The sequence below is a fragment of the Nerophis lumbriciformis genome, linkage group LG04 (assembly GCF_033978685.3).
Source record: "Nerophis lumbriciformis linkage group LG04, RoL_Nlum_v2.1, whole genome shotgun sequence".
Taxonomy (NCBI): domain Eukaryota; kingdom Metazoa; phylum Chordata; class Actinopteri; order Syngnathiformes; family Syngnathidae; genus Nerophis; species Nerophis lumbriciformis.
The window spans coordinates 13,614,428-13,636,561 of record NC_084551.2 but is presented as its reverse complement, the minus strand read 5'-3'; the positions used below and the strand labels follow the sequence as shown (position 1 = coordinate 13,636,561).

Below are 22,134 nucleotides of genomic sequence, written 5' to 3'. Positions count from 1 at the left end.
AAAGTCATCAAATTCATGACTCGAGTCTGACTCGAGTCCAAGTCATGTGACTCGAGTCCACACCTCTGCTATTAACCTCGCATTCAAATCAGCGGACATTAACTCCCATCCTCCTTCTGTGAGAGGGAGGCGAGTTGAGTACCTGAACCCCCGCCCCCACAACTTTCTGTGTACAACATGTGTGCTAGCTACATGTTCCAAGATTGGGGAAGCAGAGCCTCCCCTGTCAGACACGTACTGTAGCACAATGTGCCACTGCACACCTTTAGCGGGCCAAAATCTGACTTTTTAAATGGCGGCCCAAATCAGGCCCAGAAATTAGTCCAGTTCAAAACTTTGGAGGGACTAAACTTTTTGCAGCTTATTTGTAATAACACCAGAGCGCTGTTAAAGAACTTTGCTGCAATAGGTCTTTTTGACTAATGACTAGTCATGGTGAAGTTAGAAATTTCAGGTTTGGCAGATCCTTGCATTAACTTTTTTGTCCTACCTAAGAGTCCGCGTCCTATGTAGTGGACACTTTTGCATAATTGGGCTATTTTTTTTTCCTGATATATGTAACGCCGACAAAAGAAATAGACCAAAAACAAATGTCAGCTGCAGAGGAAGCTAGTTCTCCAATATAAGAATAATATAGAAAGTAGAAATCAGGCCACTTCGTCCTTAGCTTTCAGGAAAAGTGCCCCCCTGAACAATTTTAGTTGAATAACCCTGCTCTACAGAGTCAAGTTGGTCATATTCTCAGCGCACCGCTTAAAGCGACCCCGGAGGGACTGATCAGAGAATCTCACTAAACTATCCAACCTCAGTCATGTTTATTTGTTTACCTCAGTGTTTTAGCCTTTTAGTGGTGGAAAAATTTGGAAATGAGATGTCTTAATTTGTGCTAATCTCCATTAGTTGTGCTCTTGTTACCATACAAAAACATTTGACCGATTAGATTCGACCACGTAAAACATGATAATGGTGACCGGTCACTTCAGTAGCTGATCGTCACTGTGGTTGTTGTGCTCTGCAGATGTTTGCTTGTTCTACTTTGATGGATTGAATTGCTTCATGGATACAATTATACTTTTGACGCTTTTAATTAAAAGCCCGTAGAGTTAACTTCTAATTTAGCATCGCATTAAACCCCATCATCGTGAAGTAAACCCTGACGTACACCCGTATTTATAAAACAAATGTGTATTTAAGTTTACATTGTAACCAAACACTTTCCCCAGCGATATATATTGTTTACATTGTAACCAAACATTTTCCCCAGCGATATATTGTCTAAAGCAGTGGTTCTCTAACTTTTTTCACCAGGTACCACCTCTGAAAATTCTTAGCTCTCCAAGTACCACCATAATGACCAACATTAAAATACAGTAGCGTAGTATGCCTAAATATTAATAAAAACAAGGCAGAGGTTTTATTGAACGAGTATATTTAACATTTTGGTCACTGCAACATTACACACAGTTTGAACAGTAACACTGTGTTTAAATATTTATTCAAATAATTCTTTGGCATATCACTAGGTGGAGTCCGTGTACCACAGTTTGAGAATCACTGGTCTAAAGCAGTGGTTCTCAATCTTTTTTCAGTGATGTACCCCCTGTGAAATTTGTTTTAATTAAAGTACCCCCTAATCAGAGCAAAGCATTTTTGGTTGGAAAAAAAGAGATAAAGAAGTAAAATACAGCACTATGTCATCAGTTTCTGATTTATTAAATTGTATAACAGTGCAAAATATTGCTCATTTGTAGTGGTCTTTCTTGAACTATTTGGAAAAAAAGATATAAAAATAACTAAAAACTTGTTGAAAAATAAACAAGTGATTCAATTATAAATAAAGATTTCTACACATAGAAGTAATCAACAACTTAAAGTGCCCTCTTCGGGGATTGTAATAGAGATCCATATGGATTGATGAACTTAATTCTAAACATTTCTTCACAAAAAAAGAAATCTTTAACATCAATATTTATGGAACATGTCCACAAAAAATCTAGCTGTCAAGACTGAATATTGCATTGTTGCATTGTAATGAATGGAATAGCCTATGTGATTTGATGTTCAGTTTATGAACTTACATTCATATTTTGTTGAAGTATTATTCAATAAATATATTTGTAAAGGATTTTTGAATTGTTGCTATTTTTAGAATATTTAAAAAAAATCTCACGTACCCCTTGGCATACCTTCAAGTACCCCCATTTGAGAACCACTGGTCTAAAGAATATCTGGGTTTTTTTGTAGTTTTTGCCCATTTATTGTGTTTTGTTCAGTTTTTCAATTAATATTCAAGCGGCATTGCAGTTAAGTCTTCAACTTGCTTTACTGCGGTAGAAGATTTCAAACACCTTTCTTTTCCCCTTGATGCAATAATTATTTTTTTTTACCTTTTCATTAGACTTTAGACATTATCCAGATTATGAAGACATGACAATTGAACCAAATTGTAGTTGTCAATGTAGTCTTTTTGTTTATTGTTTGTACGTGGTTATTTTTAGTGAATTCATATCTTTACATAACCTAATGATAAATTATCTTGTAATATCTAATTATAAACGTACTTGAACTGCATTATTGTTGGTTGTCTTTTATACTCCCGCTACTTTTGATCGCCAAGAGTAATACAGAAGACATCCTTGTTGTTAATTGGTTCCAGGCCTGGCCGTGGTAAATTAATTTTTGCAAAGTAAGAATTATTAATTATTAAACGAAAGGGACAAGCGGTAGAAAATGGATGGATGGATGGATGGATGGAAAATTAATATTTTCATCGCCAAAGCATTGAAAAAAACTGGTTTAGGACTTTCTAAATAAGTTTTTTAATATGAAAATGTTCACCTACTGTTGCTTGCGACCAGTCTTCCTCTCGGAATAAAACACACTGGTCAATCCCAAGTTATTTTGGATGACATATATGTTGAGTAAGAAGGACCACCGAGACAAAATAGTACTTCGCCAAGTTTTACTAAAGCTTTAGGAGACCATCCCTTACAACGCTACAATAGCATCAGCAAGAAGAGGTCCAAATTCCAACAAAAAGAGTCAACTTATGTAGAGCGAAAACAGCCCCTCCTGCCCAGAAATAAATACAGCTGTTGTTCTAAACAGATAAGGCCTTCTCCAAAGAAAGGGAGTATGTTGTACCCCTTTCGCAGACAGTACGGCGCCTTCAAGGTGAAACAAAGAGATATAGGTTTTGTCGTCTTCGTGTCCATCCATCTCTGTCGCGTTGTTATTTGATTAAGTCACGGAACATAAAAACTCCCGCGCTCCTTTAATGAGCCCATGCATGCTGCAGGTGTTGGGGACAGAGGCTAGTCGTTGGACTCATTTGCTGTGGTTGCGAAAACACACAAAACCGGCGGAAGAAGGACAAAGACTGGAATTCCCGGGAAAAAAATGGACGTTCTGACAAGTTCTTGTAAGCAGAGAAGACATGCTGTCAGCGATCAGCACTACAGCGCATCTTAGCAGAAAGGAGCTCTGGTTATTACTACTAACTTACTCTCTACTTATCACAATTGTTTTTTCTTAATACTGGTATCATATGTGTATATATTGTATCTGCTGATGTATTTCTGTTTTAGTTGTAAAAAACCAAAAAAAATATTGGCCAATACCAATAAAAGAAGGCCGATACTGGCACTGAAAATCCGTCGATCCCTACTAAGTACACAGTGTACCGTATTTTCCGGACAATAAGGCGCACCGGATTATAAGGCGCATTGCCGATGAATGGTCTAATTTTGATCTTTGTTCATATATAAGGCGCACCGGATTATAGGGCGCATTAAAGGAGTCATATTATTATTATTTTTTTGTAAATTGAAAACACTTCCTTGTGGTCTACATAACATGTAATGGTGGTTCTTTGGTCAAAATGTTGCATTGATTAGGTTTTATAGGGCGATATAGCTCGGTTGGTAGAGTGGCCGTGCCAGCAACTTGAGGATTCCAAGTTCAATCCCCGCTCCCGCCATCCTAGTCACTGCCGTTGTGTCCTTGGGCAAGACACTTTATCCACCTGCTCCCAGTGCCACCCACACTGGTTTAAATGTAACTTAGATATTGGGTTTCACTATGTAAAAGTGCTTTGAGTCACTAGAGAAAAGTGCTATATAAATATAATTCACCATAGATCATCTTCAAGCCGCTTTCTGACAGTCGCTTCCGGATGCGCCGTTTTGTGGGCGGTCTTATTTACGTGGCTCACCTTCGGCAGCGTCTTCTCGTCATTTTTGTTGTAGCGGTGTAGTGTGCAAGGACGGGAGTTGAAGAAGTTAAAGTACCCATGATTGTCACACACACACGAGGTGTGGCGAAATTATTTTCTGCATTTGACCCATCACCCTTGATCACACCCTGAGAGGTGAGGGGAGCAGTGAGCAGCAGCAGCAGTGGCCGCGCCCGGGAATCATTTTTGGTGATTTAACCCCCAATTCCAACCCTTGATGCTGAGTGCCAAGCAGGGAGGTAATGGGTACCATTTTTATAGTCTTTGGTATGACTCGGCCAGGGTTTAAACTCACGACCTACCGATCTCTGGGCGGACACTCTAACCACTAGGCCACTGAGCACAGAAGAAGTGTGAAAAGATGGAGCTAACTCTTTTAATGACATTCAGACTTTACTTAAATCAATAACTAATCATCTCCACATTCGGAAACAACACAGGAAATGTGTACCGTGAAAAACCGTCTGACCGGAACTCTAATAACTAAAGTTCCTTGGGTGAACAATGTAAACTCACTACACCGGTATGTTTTAGCGCTTTCATGGCGAGTTTACTGACGGATATAAGTAAGAACTTTACTTGTATCTTACTGGCAACAGCGGAGGATGAATGTCCCATAACAAGAAGATAGAGAAAAAGAAGAAGCTTATCGACTAAAAAGGCGGACGCGCACAGTTTTTCAGGATTTTCTGCAGATTCCAAATACAGATCAGCAGGTACCAAAAGGTAAGAAAAGTTGCTTTTGCATAGTATTGTGAAACAAAACGCCAGATGATATGTCTTACCTTATACACACACCATAATAATACATAATAGTATGTTGAAGCACATCAAACGGTGCAGCCTACACTTATCTCTTATGTTTCACTGCCATCTACTGGTCACACTTATCATTACAACATGTACCAAATAAAATTGTTTCGAGGTGGGTAAGCTCAACCAAACTTATTATTTACATTAGGCGCACCGGGTTATAAGGCGCACTGTCAAGTTTTGAGGAAAAAAAAGGATTTTAAGTGCGTCTTATAGTCTGGAAAATACGGTACATAGTGCACTGACCAAGGTATTCTAGTTGAGACAATATTCATTATTTTTAAACTAAAATAGTGTATAAATAATAATAATAATAATAACTGGGATTTATATAGCGCTTTTCTAAGTACCCAAAGTCGCTTTACATGTAGAACCCATCAAACATTCACACCTGGTGGTGGTAAGCTACTTTCATAGCCACAGCTGCCCTGGGGTAGACTGACGGAAGCGTGGCTGCAATTTGCGCCAACGGCCCCTCCGACCACCACCTATCATTCATCATTCAATTCACCGGTGTGAGTGGCACCGGGGGCCAGGCCCGGCCCTAACCAATCTGGCGCCCTAGGCAAGATTTTAGGTGGCGCCCACCCACATCGGCAGTGAAGTGTATATACTCACAAGAAACCGAATAGCTTTGTCTTTGACCTTTTTTTTTTACTTACAACTATACCTAATATATAAAGGGGTGGAAAATAGACTATTACCTGCAGGGCAAATATAGCTAACCAGAAGGCAATAACAATGTAAACAAAAAACAGCTGCTTAAAAGATCTAATACAAATGTCCCTGAAAAATGTAAGGTGGGAGTACTGTAATTACCTAACGTTACATTATTATTTTCCATAACAATTTAGCCCCCTCCACAATATTAACCCGACGTTAAAACAGAACTAGCTATTTATTGATTAGCAATTGCCGAATCATGTGACATTAGCTTAATGCTAAAAAGCCGGGTTACTATCACATTCTGTAACAGACAAATAATTTCATGTTCGGCTCACCTACCTGCTACCTCTGTCTTTTCTCGTTTCTCCTCCTCTTCTTTTCTCTTTTTTCTTCCCTGGGCATCTGACAGTTTTGGCCGTTTTGACATCTTGTGTTGATTTTTTGATGTGGTGACGTCCAAAAAGAGTCATGATACGGGAAGGGAGGGGGCGCACCGTGAGGGGGGAGGGGGTGAGGGGGCGTAATGTTGTAACAAATAATATTTCTATTAAATAGGCTTTACTTTGCATTTTAATTAACGTGGGATTATTTTTTGTATTTAGAAATAATAGTACCAACTTTTTTTTCTTTTTTTCTCTCCAACATTTGTGGCACTGGCGTGGCGCCCCCTGATGGACGGCGCCCTTAGCATTTGCCTATACGGCCTATGCCACGGGCCGGCCCTGCCGGGGGCAAAGGGTGAAGTGTCCCGCCCAAGGACACAACGGCAGCGATTTTTGGATGGTAAGAGGCGGGGAGCGAACCTGTAACCCTCAGGTTTCTGGCACGGTTGCTCTACCCACTACGCCAAGTTTTTCAGTCTCACTTAAGTTAACCACACACATACTAACACACTTCCATACCTTCCATATCTCTTCTTCACTCAGCGAGGTGAGGCGGTCGCTCTTGAGCACCTCCTTGAGTAGGCGATAAGGCAGCTGCAGGGCCTCCTCCTGCCGGTTGCGGCTGAGCTCAGAGAGGTGACCCACCAAAAAGTCCACCACGGCCTCCTCTAAGGCAGGCAGGTGGAAGAGGTCGGCCACGCGATACAACTCCAAGTAGTTCACGCCGCTCAGTTCCTGCAGCGGATGGAAATATGCAGAGTAAAGTAATACTGATTTAAATTGATCATCTGCTCTGTAAAGCAAGAATTATCAACACGGGTGCTGTAGAAATTAAGATATAAAATAATGGTCTCCTATATACGTACAACTGTGAAAATGAACACACCAATAATCCAACAATAAATCTGAATTGGTATATTTAAGAGCTAATGCTACACAGTCCCAGTTGCTGAACATTTCTCACACAGCTCATGTCAGTCGTGCCACAAACGTGCAGTTTTTACATTAAGTGTGAGCTGATTTCAATCTCACTGTGTAATGAAAAAGCAGTGAGTGAGAAAGGCAGTACGTGGAGATTTTTTTTAATCAGGGTTGAGTTTGAAGTGGGATGAGACTCCCATCTTGTGGCAACATTTAATATAGCAAGTGCAGGCAGTCTGTGGGCTCTGTAGTTTAGCACATGTTGCTTTAAACATGGCCCTGTGTTGAGGTGACGACTTGTCCAGGGTGTACTCCGCCTTCCGCCCGAATGCAGCTGAGATAGGCTCCAGCACCCCCCGCAACCCCAACAGGGACAAGCGGTAGAAAATGGATGGATGCTTTAAACATGTAACAACATACACATTCATATCATTTTACTGAGGTAGAACTATCCATCCATCCATCCATTTTCTACTGCTTGTCCCATTCAGGGTCGCGGGGGTGCTGGAGCCTATCTCTGCTGTATTCGTGAGGAAGGCGGGGTACACCCTGGACAAGTCGCCCCCTCATCGCAGGGCCAACAAAGATAGACAGACAACATTCACACACTTGGGCCATAGAACTATCCATCCATCCATCCATCCATCCATTTTCTACCCCTTATTCCCTTCGGGGTTGCTGGAGCCTATCTCAGCTACAATCGGGCGGAAGGCGGGGTACACCCTGGACAAGTCGCCGCCTCATCGCAGGGCCAACAAAGATAGACAGACAACATTCACACACTAGGGCCATAGAACTAATCAAATCAAAATTATGACGGTGCAATTTAAATGAGATAAAGGGACTGGACAGCGCAAGAGTGGTATTGATCGCGTTAATATTCACTGCACATCTTCGTTTACTGTAATGGAGGTGATGAGCTATTCAATGTCATTATTGATAAAACATGTACCGGGTGATAAATAGTCATTGTTTGACCTTGCCTTCTACTAACTGCTATATCAGCAACAGATGATTGGTCTGATACTGTACTCACAAGCAAGAAGGCCCTTTTAGAAATATACAGTACTTTTTTATCTTTTTAGCTTCTGTCCTTTACAGTTCTATCTATCTATGTGAATGGAATCTGGACTCAAGTTTATTTGGTGACATGCACACCCATTAAAGAAGAATGTGCAAAACTAATTGAGACTTCAATTGGATTCATCACAAATTTCCCTCCTAGATCAATAAATTCTTCATTCATAAGGCCATGTCCACACGAACACAGATACTTAATAAACGCATACTTATCTCTGCGTTTAGGCCTCTTGTCCACATGCAAACGCATACTTTTGTCTTTAAAAACGCAGACTTTTGCAAACGCTGGCCAAAGTGTAGAGTTCCAAAACTGCGCTTAGCGTATGCGTGTACACAGCACAAACGGAGACTTGTGATGACGTCACCGTTGTGCGCTGTCATTTTCAAAACTGAACAACACTGCCTTGCTGCCTTTAAACACACTATAAGAGGACTTACTGTATCCATCCATCCATTTTCTACCGCTTATCCCGTTCGGGGTCGCGGGGGGTTCTTGAGCCTATCTCAGCTGCATTCGGGCGGAAGGCGGGGTACACCCTGGACAAGTCGCCACCTCATCACAGGGCCAACACAGATAGACAACATTCACACTCACATTCACACACTAGGGTCAATTTAGTGTTGTCAATCAACCTATCCCCAGGTGCATGTCTTTGGAGGTGGGAGGAAGCTGGAGTACCCGGAGGGAACCCGGAGGGAACCCACGCAGTCACGGGGAGAACATGCAAACTTCACACAGAAAGATCCCGAGCGTAGGATCGAACCCAGGACCTTTGTATTGTGAGGCAGACGCACTAACCACTCTTCCATGTTTGAACGTAAACACGCTCCTTTTTTAACTCAACATTAATTAAAAAAGACACATTAAAATGGGCTTTGCGACACTCCTGCCGGCGCTAAAGACAGTCAGCAGTTTTGGATACGATCGCTGTGGAACCTCCAGCTGATGGGACAACTTTGACAAGCAAGACTTTTTGCTCTGTGTCATAAGAAAGGTGCAACATTATCTTATGTTTTTAGTCCTTATTTAACGACAAATCATTAAGTTAACTTACATGTTTGTAGATGGAGCCGGGCGCGACTGTGCACGCGTTATAATTCTATGAGTGTTGGGTTTCAGCAGCACAGGCGTGCATTCGCGCTTTAAACACCCAAAAAAAAATACATAATGATCCCAGGGCTCTGTGTATGTGCAGGCTGGTTTTCAAGATAATGTACATGTCATTGTACGTCTCGTACATCAAAATAACCATAACAGAGGTGTAATGCCACCAAGTCAAATGTTGCTGCTTTTTTTAGGCTTCTGATTGGACAAAATGTGCATGACAAGTGTATGAGTTTGTGTGTAAACATACAGTTTTGAAACTGCACTTGTGTGGATGGAGATTGTTTTAACCCCAAATATGTGTTTTTGAAACTCTCCGTGTTCGTGTGGACATGGCCTTAGTTACATTGTGGGAGATGTTTTACGGTACAGCTCGGTTGGGACGGTATAGCTCGATTGGTAGAGTGGCCGTGCCAGCAACTTGAGGGTTCCAGGTTCGATCCCCGCTTCCGCCATCCTAGTCACTGCCGTTGTGTCTTTGGGCAAGACACTTTACCCACCTGCTCCCAGTGCCACCCACACTGGTTTAAATGTAACTTAGATATTGGGTTTCACTATGTAAAGTGATTTGAGTCAATAGAGAAAAAGCGCTATATAAATATAATTCACTTCACAGTTTTAGATTTTAAAAGTGAGTTAGGAAAGTTATCATGATCAATAATAATCAAGGCCGCCCTTAGCCAAATTGGGACCCTAAGCAGAATTGTCTTTTGACCCCTCGTGACAAAAACTTTTTTATGTGAAGCGATTTTTTTTTTATAATTGAATTTATTTTGATGCTTGTTTTGTAAGAAAACTAATTATGACAAAATTTACTGTTCAATATACTGTATAGATTTTTTGTGCAATATCCCAAATTTAACGTAATTAAAACATACACATGCAACCTTTATGTCTGTCATATAAGACCAGTACTAGGTGTGTGTCCAGGGGAATTTGCCATTACATTCTTATAGTGGCGGAGCAGGAAGGGGCTAGGCACACGTTTGTAATAAAATGTCACTCAGTCATTCATTAATTTAACATGGATTGCGGGGCCCTACACAAAGTGTGTGATCTATATGTATAGCTCGGTTGGTAGAGCGGCCGAGCCAGCAACTTGAGGGTTGCAGGTTCGATCCCCGCTTCCGTTGTATCCTTGGGCAAGACACTTAACCCACCTGCTCCCAGTGCCACCCACACTGGTTTAAATGTAACTTAGATATTGGGTTTCACTATGTAAAGCGCTTTGAGTCACTAGAGAAAAGCGCTATATAAATATAATTCACTTCACTTCACTTCTGCATATAGCAGTGCTTCTCAAATAGTAGGGAGGGCCCACTGGGGCTGAGAGTCAAGGGACTTCTAGGATTAGCGCCTTTTTTCATCCTTGAACAGTACTTGAGCCTCCAGTTAGGTGGCAGCACTGCTTGAATTAAAAGCCCCTAATTGGTTAAAGTTAAAGTCCCAACGATTGTCACACACACCACGTGTGGTGAAATTTGTCCTCTGCATTTGACCCATCCCCTTGTTCACCCCCTGGGAGGTGAGGGGAGTAGTGAGCAGCAGCGTGTGCCGCGCTCAGGAATCATTTGGTGATTTAATCCCCAATTCCAACCCTTGATGCTGAGTGCCAAGCAGAGAGGCAATGGGTCCCATTTTTTGTAGTCTTTGGTATGACTCGGCCGGGGTTTGAACTCACAACCTCCCAGTCTCACGGCAGACACTCTAACCACAAGGCCACTGAGCTGGTTGTGCTAAAACTTTAAAACATGCTTGCATACATGAATTACAGACATCATTTAACGTTTTATAACCATTATACCATTACTTTTTCAATAGTAGGGTGGGCCTGATAAAGAAACAATAAACATGACTTCAGCTACATGTAGGTGCTGGTGCCAGCAACTCAGACTGGTTTGTACAGATAAATAAATAAATATGATCAGGTTCTCAATTGTGGGGCATGAAACAAAAATGTCCCCATGGCAAAAACTATTTGAAAATCACTGGCGTATGGGCAAGGGTCACCCTGATAATAGTATTACTACAGTACTACTAATAAGTATGCATTTGTACAGTACTTTCTTTGCACTTATAAAGTACATAATTGAACCTTTAGGGGTACAATGGATGGTGAGTGGACGGTGGATACAGTATTTAACAGTTGCACCGGTGTCCAACAATGTGGGGTACTTTAGTGCTTACTGTTTCCAGAGCAATATTGGTGTAACAAAAAAAATTCTTGGTTGGCGTTTGGTGTTAGTACCTGGATGAGGTAGTGGGAGCAGATGCTGAGGAGCTCCAGCAGCTGAAGGTGGCTGCCAGCAGACAAAACATCCTGAATCACTGCTGGCTCCAGCACAATCTGTATCATGGTAGAGGAAAGGTTGAGTCATAGTATGTCATAGTTACTCTACTCTGTGTGTGTGTGTGTGTGTGTGTGTGTGTGTGTGTGTGTGTGTGTGTGTGTGTGTGTGTGTGTGTGTGTGTGTGTGTGTGTGTGTGTGTGTGTGTATAAACATATATATGTACATATACATATACATATATATGTGTGTATGAACAGGTTTCCCTGCTCTTCAGGCTTGTAGTGATGATTTTTTTTCCTGACCTAACTTATATTCCGCTCTACCCCTTTATTGAGCACTGTATATCGGATAAACCAAAGAAACCTTGACTATATATATATATATATATATATATATATATATATATATATATATATATATATATATGTCTTAATAAGGTTATCCAAAAAATAGTGCTTGATACCGTAGTAGAGCGCAATATATGTATGTGTGGGAAAAAAATCACAAGACTATTTCATCTCTACAGGCCTGTTTCATGAGGGGGGGGTTCCCTCAATCATCAGGTGATTTTAATGGGAGCATTCACATACCATGGATTATATAGGGAACAGAGTGGGTGGGTACAGGCTGGTGTAGGGGCGTGGTGATTGGCTCATGTGTTACCTAGGAGGTCAGGATCAAGGTTAGGTCTTTTGAGCAGAGGATGAATAACCGCTTTCTTGAATGCTAGGGGAACAGTGCCAGAGGAAAGTGATAAGTTTATAATATTTAGCACTGATGGACCTAATAATACAAAAAGCTCCTTGATAAGTTTCCAAGGAAGTGGGTCAAGTAAACATGTTGTTTGTTTTATCCCACTTACACGCCGTAATAGTTCCTCTAATGTTATTTCATCAAAAAGAGAGAGACTATTTTGTATTGCAGTATCCGTCGTAGATACAGTTGTATCTGTGTTAATAAAACCCAGTTGTAGCTGGGATGCGTTGTCTTTAATCTCCTTTCTAATGAGTTCAATTTTCTTATTAAAGAAATTCATAAAGTCATCTGCCGAGTGGGTGGAGCTATTGGGAGGAGTCCCTTGTTGGGTTAGCGATGCTACTGTACTAAACAAAAATTTAGGGTCGTTTTTGTTGAGGCGGATGAGATTTGAGTAATATTTAGCTTTAGCTAAGGTAAGCATGCGTTTATACGATATTAAACTATCACTCCATGCTTGATGGAAAACCTCAAGCTTGGTCGCGCGCCATTTGCGTTCCAACTTTCTACATGATAATTTATGAGCTCTGGTTTCTTCTGTAAACCATGGGGTGCGCCTTTTAGGGGCCCTTTTTTGTTTTAGCGGTGCTATACTATCAATGGTTTTGCGCAGGGCATTGTCAAAGTTGTTAGTTAGGTTATCAATAGATCAATAATTTGGGAATGGTGCCATTACCGAAGGCAGTAGGTCAGCAAGAGTCATCGTTGTGGCAGCATTAATGTTAATGTTATATATATATATATATTTATATATATATATATATATATATATATATATATATATATATATATATATATATATAATGTTACATATATATATATATATATACATATATATATATATATATGCCAAATTTTCAAAGAGAACGGCCTACGGATCACGATTGAAGCCAACAAGCCGGTGTCCCACCTTCCCTTTATTTCGAAAATCCTCGAAAAAATTGTCGCACAGCAGCTAAATGAACACTTAGTGTCTAACAATCTCTGTGAACCTTTTCAATCCGCTTTCAGGGCAAATCACTCTACAGAGACAGCCCTCGCAAAAATGACTAATGATCTACTGCTAACGATGGATTCTGATGCGTCATCTATGTTGCTGCTTCTTGATCTTAGCGCTGCTTTCGATACCGTCGATCATAATATTTTATTAGAGCGTATCAAAACACGTATTGGTATGTCAGACTTAGCTTTGTCGTGGTTTAACTCTTATCTTACTGACAGGATGCAATGCGTCTCCCATAATAATGTGACCTCGGACTATGTTAAGGTAACGTGCGGAGTTCCTCAGGGTTCGGTTCTTGGCCCTGCACTCTTTAGTATGTACATGCTGCCGCTAGGCGACATCATACGCAAATACGGTGTTAGCTTTCATTGTTATGCTGATGACACCCAACTCTACATGCCCCTAAAGCTGACCAACACGCCGGATTGTAGTCAGCTGGAGGCGTGTCTTAATGAAATTAAACAATGGATGTCCGCTAACTTCTTGCAACTCAACGCCAAGAAAACGGAAATGCTGATTATCGGTCCTGCTAAACACCGACATTTATTTAAAAATACCACCTTAACATTTGACAACCAAACAATTACACAAGGCGAATCAGTAAAGAATCTGGGTATTATTTTCGACCCAACTCTCTCCTTTGAGTCACACATTAAGAGTGTTACTAAAACGGCCTTTTTTTAATCTCCGTAATATCGCTAAAATTCGTTCTATTTTATCCACTAGCGACGCTGAGATCATTATTCATGCGTTCGTTACGTCTCGTCTCGACTACTGTAACGTATTATTTTCGGGTCTCCCTATGTCTAGCATTAAAAGATTACAGTTGGTACAAAATGCGGCTGCTAGACTTTTGACAAGAACAAGAAAGTTTGATCATATTACGCCTATACTGGCTCACCTGCACTGGCTTCCTGTGCACTTAAGATGTGACTTTAAGGTTTTACTACTTACGTATAAAATACTGCACGGTCTAGCTCCGTCCTATCTTGTCGATTGCATTGTACCATATGTCCCGGCAAGAAATCTGCGTTCAAAGAACTCCGGCTTATTAGTGATTCCCAGAGCCCAAAAAAAGTCTGCGGGCTATAGAGCGTTTTCTATTCGGGCTCCAGTAATATGGAATGCCCTCCCGGTAACAATTAGAGATGCTACCTCAGTAGAAGCATTTAAGTCCCATCTTAAAACTCATTTGTATACTCTAGCCTTTAAATAGCCCCCCTGTTAGACCAGTTGATCTGCTGTTTCTTTTCTTTTCTCCTCTGCTCCCCTGTTCCTTGTGGAGGGGCGGGGGCACAGGTCCGGTGGCCATGGATGAAGTGCTGGCTGTCCAGAGTCGGGACCCGGGGTGGACCGCTCGCCTGTGCATTGGCTGGGAACATCTCTGCGCTGCTGACCCGTCTCCGCTCGGGATGGTGTCCTGCTGGCCCCACTATGGACTGGACTCTTACTATTATGTTGGATCCACTATGGACTGGACTCTCACAATATTATGTCAGACCCACTCGACATCCATTGCTTTCGGTCTCCCCTAGAGGAGGGGGGTTACCCACATATGCGGTCCTCTCCAAGGTTTCTCATAGTCATTCACATCGACGTCCCACTGGGGTGAGTTTTTCCTTGCCCTTATGTGGGCTTTGTACCGAGGATGTCGTTGTGGCTTGTGCAGCCCTTTGAGACACTTGTGATTTAGGGCTATATAAATAAACATTGATTGATTGATTGATTGATTGATATATATATATATATACATATATATATACATATACATATATATACATACATATATATATATAAATACACATATATATACAAACGTATATATACATATACACACATATATATATATATATATATATATATATATATATATATATATATATAAATACACATATATATATACAAACGTATATATACATATACACACATATATATATATATATATATATATATATATAAATACACATGTATATATACAAACGTATATATACATATACACATATATATATATATATATACAAATATATATACATATATATATATATATATATATATATATATATATATATATATACAAATATATATACATATATATATATATACATACATATATATACATATATATATATATATACTGTATATATATATACATATATATATATATAAATACACATATATATATATATATACAAGCGTATATATACATATATATATATATATATACGTGAGTATGTACAGTATATGTATATATGTATAGTATATATATATATATATATATATATATATATATATATATATATATATATATATATATATATATATATATATATATATATGTATGTGTGGGGGAAAAAAATCACAAGACTATTTCATCTCTACAGGCCTGTTTCATGAGGGGGGGTACCCTCAATCATCAGGAGATTTTAATGGGAGCATTCGCATACCATGGTTTATATAGGGCACAGAGTGGGTGGGTACAGGCTGGCGTAGGGGCGTGGTGATTGGCTCATGTGTTACCTAGGAGGTGTTTCCGTCTATGGCGGCATGCTGTTACAATTTCGCTGCGCTTGTTGAGGGTTGACAGGTCTGGACGGTAAATAATAAACCGTTTCTCTTTCAAGCATAGGTTGCATCTTTTATTACCACTATTGTAAGGTGTGCTGGATGCAAGAATTTGCCATGTTATTGAATATTCAACATTATTGTCTTTGAGGTCCCAAATGTGTTTGCTGAGTTCTGTGGTATTTCGCAGGTTTTTGTTCCTGAAAGAAGCCTTGTGATTGTTCCATCTGGTTTTGAATTCTCCCTCGGTTAATCCTACATATGTGTCGGATGTGTTAATGTCCTTGCGTATTACCTTAGATTGGTAGACAACTGATGTTTGTAAGCACCCCCCGTTGAGAGGGCAATCAGGTTTCTTTCGGCAGTCACAGCCTTTGTTGGTTTTGGAGTCGCTCTGTCTGGGGGCCGACGGCTCATTTGCAATTGTTTTGTTGTGGTTTGAGATGATTTGTCGTATATTGTTCATGCAGCTGTAGCTCAATTTAATGTTGTTCTTGTTGAATACTTTTCTTAGGGTGTTGTCTTTGGGAAAGTGTTTGTCAATCAGATTGAGGAATTTGTGTCCAATGTTAGTTGAGACGTTTTTGCTGTATGGGGGGTTGTACCAGATGATGTCGTTTCGTTTTCTGTTCTTTTTTGGCTGGTTTCCTGGCGTGGGTTCATAGGTGAGGGTGAAATTGTATCCGCTTTCATCAAGGGCTTTTTGGTACGGGGGGGTTGCTTGGTCAAATTCAGCTTTGCTAGATGACAGCATCGATAGCCTTTTATTGATTCCGGTAGGTATTCTTTTCGTGGTGGTGGGTGGGTGGTTGCTGTCATGGTGCACGTATTGGAGTGTTGTGTTGTGTTTCGTGAATGGTTGGTAGCTGTTATTTCTCAGGTTGAAAGTGACGTCAAGGAAGTTGACGGTTTGCTTGTTGGCTTCAATCGTGATCCGTAGGCCGTTCTCTTTGAAAATTTGGCATATGCGCTTCTTGGTATTCTCGCTGCTCCTTGGCGAGGCGCGACACACTGCCAGTCCGTCATCACAGTAAATACCAAGGTTCAGATTGAGGCTAGCGAGCTGGGAGAGGAGGAAACTCCCAACGAGTTCACACGTTTCTGCTCCGTCAAAACTTCCCATAGTGACATCAAATGTTGCATTGTTCTTTTTTTTGCCATGGTGTACTGTTGTGGATGAGAATGGAGTTGTTTGCGTGGATGATGATGTTTCTTTCGTTGCCTGTGATTGAGTCGTAGTCTGAGGCGAAGTCTAGTGCTTGAGTCAGTAGGTCTTGCGTGATGGAAGGGTAAAATTCCTCGATATCAAAGGAGATAAAGTTGTGCTGTTGTTTGTCTTGGATGTTGTTGAACCATTTGATTACTGCTGCTGTATTTCTCCATTGGTTGAGTGGTGTTTTGTCCTTGATTTTTGTGTTGACTCTGTCCAGGATTATTTTGCTGATTTTTCCTATTTCAGATTTAGTTGGGTTTATTAGTCGGCATGTTGGGTTATTTGCGAAGTTGGGTTTGTGGTCCTTCAATGTGATGAAGGCTTCCTTGTTGGCTGTGGCGTCCACCCTGTCCTCAATGTCCAGTTCAGCCGCGATCCTTTTATTTTCCAGGTGGATGTTCTGTAAGGTGTTGGGTTGCGCTTTTTTGTATGATTTGGTGATGCTTCTGTCCAGTAAGGTGTGGTGTTCTGGTATGTCCATTCTGTAGAAGTTTGTGGTTTTATCGGCAGCTATGATGAGGTTGTTTACTTTCTTGATGCGCTCCTTGTCATTTTTCAGCTTGGTGAGGAGTGGGTTGCGGATTGGCTTGAATTTGACTGATTGTATCATTTTGAGCATGTCGTTCTCAAAATCCTTTAGTTCCTCAACTGGGAGTTTCCTCCTCTCCCAGCTCGCTAGCCTCAATCTGAACCTTGGTATTTACCGTGATGACGGACTGGCAGTGTGTCTCGCCTCGCCAAGGAGCAGCGAGAATACCAAGAAGCGCATATGCCAAATTTTCAAAGAGAACGGCCTACGGATCACGATTGAAGCCAACAAGCAAACCGTCAACTTCCTTGACGTCACTTTCAACCTGAGAAATAACAGCTACCAACCATTCACGAAACCCAACACAACACTCCAATACGTGCACCATGACAGCAACCACCCACCCACCACCACGAAAAGAATACCTACCGGAATCAATAAAAGGCTATCGATGCTGTCATCTAGCAAAGCTGAATTTGACCAAGCAACCCCCCCGTACCAAAAAGCCCTTGATGAAAGCGGATACAATTTCACCCTCACCTGTGAACCCACGCCAGGAAACCAGCCAAAAAAGAACAGAAAACGAAACGACATCATCTGGTACAACCCCCCATACAGCAGAAACGTCTCAACTAACATTGGACACAAATTCCTCAATCTGATTGACAAACACTTTCCCAAAGACAACACCCTAAGAAAAGTATTCAACAAGAACAACATTAAATTGAGCTACAGCTTCATGAACAATATACGACAAATCATCTCAAACCACAACAAAACAATTGCAAATGAGCCGTCGGCCCCCAGACAGAGCGACTCCAAAACCAACAAAGGCTGTAACTGCCGAAAGAAACCTGATTGCCCTCTCAACGGGGGGGTGCTTACAAACATCAGTTGTCTACCAATCTAAGGTAATACGCAAGGACATTAACACATCCGACACATATGTAGGATTAACCGAGGGAGAATTCAAAACCAGATGGAACAATCACAAGGCTTCTTTCAGGAACAAAAACCTGCGAAATACCACAGAACTCAGCAAACACATTTGGGACCTCAAAGACAATAATGTTGAATATTCAATAACATGGCAAATTCTTGCATCCAGCACACCTTACAATAGTGGTAATAAAAGATGCAACCTATGCTTGAAAGAGAAACTGTTTATTATTTACCGTCCAGACCTGTCATCCCTCAACAAGCGCAGCGAAATTGTAACAGCATGCCGCCATAGACGGAAACACCTCCTAGGTAACACATGAGCCAATCACCACGCCCCTACGCCAGCCTGTACCCACCCACTCTGTGCCCTATATAAACCATGGTATGCGAATGCTCCCATTAAAATCTCCTGATGATTGAGGGTACCCCCCTCATGAAACAGGCCTGTAGAGATGAAATAGTCTTGTGATTTTTTTTCCCACACATACATATATTGCGCTCTACTACGGTACCGAGCACTATTTTTTGGATAACCTTATTAAGACATATATATATATATATATATATATATATATATATATATATATATATATATATATATATATATATATATATATATATATATATACATATATATATGTATATATATATACACATATATATGTACATACATGCATATTTATTTATTTTTGTCTTTTCCCCACAAATTCCTCCTCGGTGTACTTTTTTTCCTTCTTCCGTCTATCCCCTATTGCTCCAGTCCCGGGTGTGCTAAACAGCAAATATATCCAAACATTTGATAAAGTTAAATACAAATAAGGCAACAACAAAAGAATGCCACACTTCTCTATTGTAAAGTTAATCTGTAGCAGATACGGGCATCTACAACAACTATATGATTTGCCTGAGCTGGTGGACAGGATAGATCAAATAATAATAAATCAATAAATATATAAATCTAACTTGAAACGTCCAGCAGGCCGGATCCATAGTTTGGATAATAAATAAATCAAAACAATGATAAACTAGAAAAGCACTCGGAGAGCACAAACCTCAGTCAGGCTCATTACTAAAAAAAGTAAGAAATCCTGAATCCAGACAGTAATCAGTATCATCCCCAAAATGAACCACTTGTTTTTTTTTATCCCATCTGTCATATTTCCTGAAAGTTTAATCAAATTGTGCCTATCAGTGTATTAAGCTTTCTATAGTGGAATGAAAGAAACATAGTGAAGAGTCGATAATAAACCAGATACAGCAATTCTGCCACGCATCCACCTCCACCAAGTGGGAAGTATATTTTTGCAATGTGTGTGGGAGCTGTATATCATTATTGATGTTTTTTTATTGATTCATAATATGCATGATAAATGTTATACAGAGCAGTGATTCCATTGCAAAATGTGCATAGTGCATAGTTACATTCTCGGAGTAATATCCATATTGTATTTGACTCTAAATGTTCTTATCGTCTCCACTTTTAGGTCAAACAGTAAGAGGACTGAAGCCGATCTGACATTTTATAATTTGTTTAGTTGCCTTCTTTTAAAAGGCAAGAGACATCTAAAACCTCCCTCACCCAACAAGATTGCTGCATCTGTTGGACCAATATCATATTCTTACATTCACAACCTGTATTCACTTCCTTCATTTTTTTAAGATAGGGTTTTTTCCAGAATAAAACATGACAACATTTTATTAAATCATTTTATACCTCTTAACCTGTTCAGGGGCTCAGGTGAGCTGGAGTCTATCAAAGCTGATTCTGGCCAAGAGGACAGAACACACCAATTTATAGTATCAAATTATAAATACATAATAATGTAATGTTATTGTGGTTTTTTTTTTTTACCGTATTCTCATTACTTCACGATAAATCTGACTGACTTGGTTGGTTTGTCCTCACCACGTCACCATGAGACATCAGGTGTGCAGACACAGTCTAGACAGGGTACTTTCAAGTGAATTACAATGATGGACATTGGGCTAAATTGTCTTCAATTTTCAGGTTCAATTCAATGACGCCGGTTTTCATTCTGCTAATAAAGTTTACATTATTGCTTGTCAAATTACTTTTTGCACCTGCTGCCCAGCATTCGATCATTGATTGCAGGTTTTCTGTGTTTTCCTTTTGTTTTGTCCTTTTTCAAGACTCCTTTCTTTGCTGTATTTACTCTGCATCTGGAAGTGTGCAATGCATCTATTTTACAAATGCATTTAAATTAATACATATCCCATATTGCTGTGCTTACAGCAACATTTACGTATTTAATGCACTTTGCTTTTGCTGTAGTTTAGAATCACTGCACGGGTTTTTCAGTGCGTCTGCTTGTAATATGTGAGCAGACACCAATGTGAATTTTCCAATAATCAGGCTCACATTGACACCGTTCTTGAATATATGATTTATCTGTTTACCCTGCATTTGCATTGGATATGTGATGTTTATACAGTGCATTATTAAGAGCCCTGAGTCCGATCTGATTCCATACATTGTTTTACTATCTTTAGACTGCTATAAGCAAAATACTACCATTGTGTCACTTCTACTTGGATCAAGGGTGAGCTGGGGCCTATCCCAGCCGACTTTGGGAGAGAGGCAGTGTACAAAAGTCGACCCCAGACACATTTACACGAACACCCATTCACACATACAGTATACACCTTGGTTGAACACTTATGTATTAAATACTCTTTTAGTAAATGGTATTCCTGACTATTTGCTCTGATGTCCGCTTCTACATCAGAAGCTTCTACAACACACGTGTTGCCAGAAGTCGGACGTGCGCTGCCTTGGAAACAGAAATCAATGTGCGGAATAAATCTTAAAATTATCAAAATATGGTAAATATTGAACATATCACATATTGTTATGATCATGTCTGTTACTACATTATATAAATACTTGCAGTGTGTATATAAAACGCTGCTGGAGGGTTTTTACGTTGTTTTAGAGAGATTTGATGGCTACAATGGTGACTCCCATTTACTGCATCTTTCAAGTGTTTTTTATCATCTTTAAAACCGTAAAAAAAAAAAAAAAAAGATGTGTGTTCTTGTTCCTCACAATGATTATGAATAACAGGCAAAATTCCCCAAAAAGTGCAGTTCCTCTTTAAAATGTAGATTTTTTTTAGAGTGCCAAGCACCAATTAATTTTATTTGAACTGATTTCAGAACTGATCATTATTCAATTGAAATTATTTACAATTATAGCATTCAGTGAGAAATAATATTACAAACCCCGTTTCCATATGAGTTGGGAAATTGTGTTAGATGGACGGAATACAATGATTTGCAAATCATTTTCAACACATATTCAGTTGAATATGCTACAAAGACAACATACTTGATGTTCAAACTGATAAACATTTTTTTTTTTTTTTGCAAATAATCATTAACTTTAGAATTTGATGCCAGCAACACGTGACAAAGAAGTTGGGAAAGGTGGCAATAAATACTGATAAAGTTGAGGAATGCTCATCAAACACTTATTTGGAACATCCCACAGGTGAACAGGCAAATTGGGAACAGGTGGGTGCCATGATTGGGTATAAAAGTAGATTCCATGAAATGCTCAGTCATTCACAAACAAAGATGGGGCGAGGGTCACCACTTTGTCAACAAATGCCTGAG

At 40.0% G+C, this 22,134-nt stretch overlaps 2 protein-coding genes across 4 annotated transcripts in view; one reads left to right on the top strand and one right to left on the bottom strand.

Annotated features, from left to right (window-relative positions):
• klhl32 (kelch-like family member 32) overlaps positions 1-22,134 on the bottom strand; it is an 85,978-nt gene that overhangs the window by 31,234 nt on the left and 32,610 nt on the right. For all 3 annotated transcript variants that reach the window (XM_061949408.2, XM_061949418.2, XM_061949426.2), the window contains 2 exons: positions 11,451-11,549; positions 6,616-6,831 (listed from right to left, as the gene is read on the bottom strand). In XM_061949408.2, coding sequence (XP_061805392.1) covers positions 6,616-6,831; positions 11,451-11,549 — 315 coding nt within the window. The remainder of the gene's footprint in view (positions 1-6,615; positions 6,832-11,450; positions 11,550-22,134) is intronic.
• Positions 1-22,134, top strand: part of fbxl4 (F-box and leucine-rich repeat protein 4) — a 608,311-nt gene that overhangs the window by 577,491 nt on the left and 8,686 nt on the right. The window lies entirely within an intron of this gene.